General features: G+C 34.2%; 1 protein-coding gene across 1 annotated transcript in view; it reads right to left on the bottom strand.

Moving 5' to 3' along the window:
* Positions 1-2,917, bottom strand: part of LOC111640883 (DNA mismatch repair protein Mlh3-like) — a 24,516-nt gene extending 21,599 nt beyond the window's left edge. The window contains exon 1 of the mRNA XM_023386964.1: positions 2,869-2,917. Within this exon, the coding sequence (XP_023242732.1) occupies positions 2,869-2,917 (49 nt within the window). The remainder of the gene's footprint in view (positions 1-2,868) is intronic.
* Positions 2,918-3,872: the final 955 nt, after the last annotated feature.

Raw genomic sequence — 3,872 nt, 5'->3', positions numbered from 1 at the left:
TTTAGTAGATCATAAAATCAATTAGTAGCAAAGTTGTATCAAGATTTATGAGATTTTTCCGATGTACCTTACAATTATACTTAAAAATTAAGTTTTATGTTGAAATACAAGTTGTTACATTTTAATTATAAAACATTATTATTCTGTATCCTCTTCAGCGCGGGACCCGGGGCGGTTGCCCCAGTTGCCCGGCCCTAGAGGCGGCTCTGAATTTATAACTATGACAAATATATAATTTTTCAAACAACGAAACGTGGCATTTTATTTATTACTATACACTGGATAGTAATGAGATTTCGTATTTTACTTCCGCTATTCCGTTCCGTTCCGTCGGAACAGTTCCGGAAGTGATATAGCATTTGCCACTTCTACGCCCTCTGCCGGACGAACTATAAAAATATATTCTTTCGATTGTAATTTCTCAAATATCGTTTGTTTTTTATTACAAAAAACTCGATTGCTTACGATTAATTTCGTGTACAAAATTTTGTTTTTTTTTTTTGCATGCCAGTACGCAAAGAAAGTAAAATTTTCGCGCGGAAGATCTGTAGCAGACGACATTAACAAAATCCATTCGAGCATGCGCAAATATAAAGTTTTGTTATTAGACTTGGAATATTGGACGAATGGTAAATTTTATATTATTTCGGAATCGTAAATAAATTTCGGCATCAAAGTGATTAGATAAATTTTCAAGCGAAAGTCCAAATTACATTTTATTCCCTCTCCGTAGTGTACAATGATGTACTTTTCACCACCGCCTAACTGTACAGGTGATTAACGGATGGGCCCTATTTTACGTCATTTTGACGTCATCTCTTCAATTTTACAAGAATGAATTTTTCAGAATGACGTCATTTTGACGTAAAACTGTGCACTGTCTTAACCTTTTAAACAATTTTGCATTTTATTGAGGGGAATACTTTTATTTTTCCAGTAAAACATAGAATTAACAATTCTACATTTTTAATTAAGAATATGTAACGTTATAATTTGAAACGATAAGTAAAATAGCGAGATAAAAAGTCGACAAGGAGAAGCACGACAAAACAGAGAAGTAACCTCTAGCGGATAATTCGAGAAGTAAGCTTAAATCGACGTGATGGAGTCGTGCTCTGTGTCTGCGTTATAACATGAACAAAACGAAATGGCACATGTGCGTTTATGAAATGTCCGGTTCGTGCATCATTTGTGTAGAATTACCCGGTTTATTTTCTTCTGCCCTGAAATCTAAAATGGAAAATGTACGTTGCGTAACATTGACTTCGAGATATATTATTATTATTGGTTAATGGGAGTATAAAGATGAGTGTATTGCCTCTGCCTTCCGAAGTTGTTTGCAAAATCCGTTCGGGAATAGCAATTACGAGCTTCGGCCAGTGCTTGAACGAATTGGTGTTGAATGCCATCGATGCTTTTGCTACGAATGTTTGCGTTCGTCTAGATTTATCTTCTCACAGGATATCAGTCAAAGATAATGGAAAGGGCATTCCTTCTGATCAGCTGCAATTCATAGGAGAAAGGTATAAAGTTGTTAATAGATGTTTCCTTGTGAAATCCTCAATATCAGTTAAATGTGTGGCTAACTTTAAAATGAATTCGACAATCATTATGATATTAATTGGTTAAAGTCCAGATGCGTGTACCTTCATGGCAGCTCATCTCTGATTCCAGCAAACAAAAGAAAGGAAACAGTGGGGACACACGTTCTAACCTAACCTAACCTATTCTAATAATTTGGTTGGTAATAATTATGGTAATTTATTAGAATAGGTTAGGTTAGGTTAGAACGTGTGTCCCCACTGTTTCCTTTCTTTTGTTTGCTGGAATCAGAGATGAGCTGCCATGAAGGTACACGCATCTGGACTTTAACCAATTAATATCATAATGATTGTCGAATTCATTTTAAAGTTAGCCACACATTTAACTGATATTGAGGATTTCACAAGGAAACATCTATTAACAACTTTATACCTTTCTCCTATGAATTGCAGCTGATCAGAAGGAATGCCCTTTCCATTATCTTTGACTGATATCCTGTGAGAAGATAAATCTAGACGAACGCAAACATTCGTAGCAAAAGCATCGATGGCATTCAACACCAATTCGTTCAAGCACTGGCCGAAGCTCGTAATTGCTATTCCCGAACGGATTTTGCAAACAACTTCGGAAGGCAGAGGCAATACACTCATCTTTATACTCCCATTAACCAATAATAATAATATATCTCGAAGTCAATGTTACGCAACGTACATTTTCCATTTTAGATTTCAGGGCAGAAGAAAATAAACCGGGTAATTCTACACAAATGATGCACGAACCGGACATTTCATAAACGCACACGTGCCATTTCGTTTTGTTCATGTTATAACGCAGACACAGAGCACGACTCCATCACGTCGATTTAAGCTTACTTCTCGAATTATCCGCTAGAGGTTACTTCTCTGTTTTGTCGTGCTTCTCCTTGTCGACTTTTTATCTCGCTATTTTACTTATCGTTTCAAATTATAACGTTACATATTCTTAATTAAAAATGTAGAATTGTTAATTCTATGTTTTACTGGAAAAATAAAAGTATTCCCCTCAATAAAATGCAAAATTGTTTAAAAGATTAAGACAGTGCACAGTTTTACGTCAAAATGACGTCATTCTGAAAAATTCATTCTTGTAAAATTGAAGAGATGACGTCAAAATGACGTAAAATAGGGCCCATCCGTTAATCACCTGTACAGTTAGGCGGTGGTGAAAAGTACATCATTGTACACTACGGAGAGGGAATAAAATGTAATTTGGACTTTCGCTTGAAAATTTATCTAATCACTTTGATGCCGAAATTTATTTACGATTCCGAAATAATATAAAATTTACCATTCGTCCAATATTCCAAGTCTAATAACAAAACTTTATATTTGCGCATGCTCGAATGGATTTTGTTAATGTCGTCTGCTACAGATCTTCCGCGCGAAAATTTTACTTTCTTTGCGTACTGGCATGCAAAAAAAAAAAACAAAATTTTGTACACGAAATTAATCGTAAGCAATCGAGTTTTTTGTAATAAAAAACAAACGATATTTGAGAAATTACAATCGAAAGAATATATTTTTATAGTTCGTCCGGCAGAGGGCGTAGAAGTGGCAAATGCTATATCACTTCCGGAACTGTTCCGACGGAACGGAACGGAATAGCGGAAGTAAAATACGAAATCTCATTACTATCCAGTGTATAGTAATAAATAAAATGCCACGTTTCGTTGTTTGAAAAATTATATATTTGTCATAGTTATAAATTCAGAGCCGCCTCTAGGGCCGGGCAACTGGGGCAACCGCCCCGGGTCCCGCGCTGAAGAGGATACAGCATAATAATGTTTTATAATTAAAATGTAACAACTTGTATTTCAACATAAAACTTAATTTTGAATTGTAATTGTAAGGTACACTGGAAAAATCTTATGAATCTTGATTTCTTGATACAACTTTGCTACTAATTGATTTTATGATCTACAAAAAGAATAACTGTTTGATGTATAAATTTAAATATATTTGTGTTTGTTAGTGTTCTATTAGTAGTTTTTTTTTATAAAAGAATAGTTGCCGTAAAAATAATCAAAATAATAATAAAAGAAAAAATAGTTTTTATAATATAAATTGTAAGTTGGCCGTATGTAACTTACAACAAAACTAGGCGCCAAGTCAGCGTAGTTGTAGTTAGCATTGCATAGAACATTTATACACTTGAGCATACTGTAAGCTTTTAAATGTTTTAATTGAACAAATTTATGCTACTTAATGATACTAAATAGAATTAATTGCAACATTCGATGCAAGAATGGCAGAACATAGGCTATAAGACGTATCAAAGATAAAGAAACAAAC

This window comes from Centruroides sculpturatus, unplaced genomic scaffold (genome assembly GCF_000671375.1).
Source record: "Centruroides sculpturatus isolate CEXI.00-Female unplaced genomic scaffold, Cexi_2.0 scaffold1508, whole genome shotgun sequence".
Lineage (NCBI taxonomy): Eukaryota > Metazoa > Arthropoda > Arachnida > Scorpiones > Buthidae > Centruroides > Centruroides sculpturatus.
Note: the sequence above shows the minus strand (reverse complement) of the source record. Positions and strands in the feature narration are given on the sequence as shown.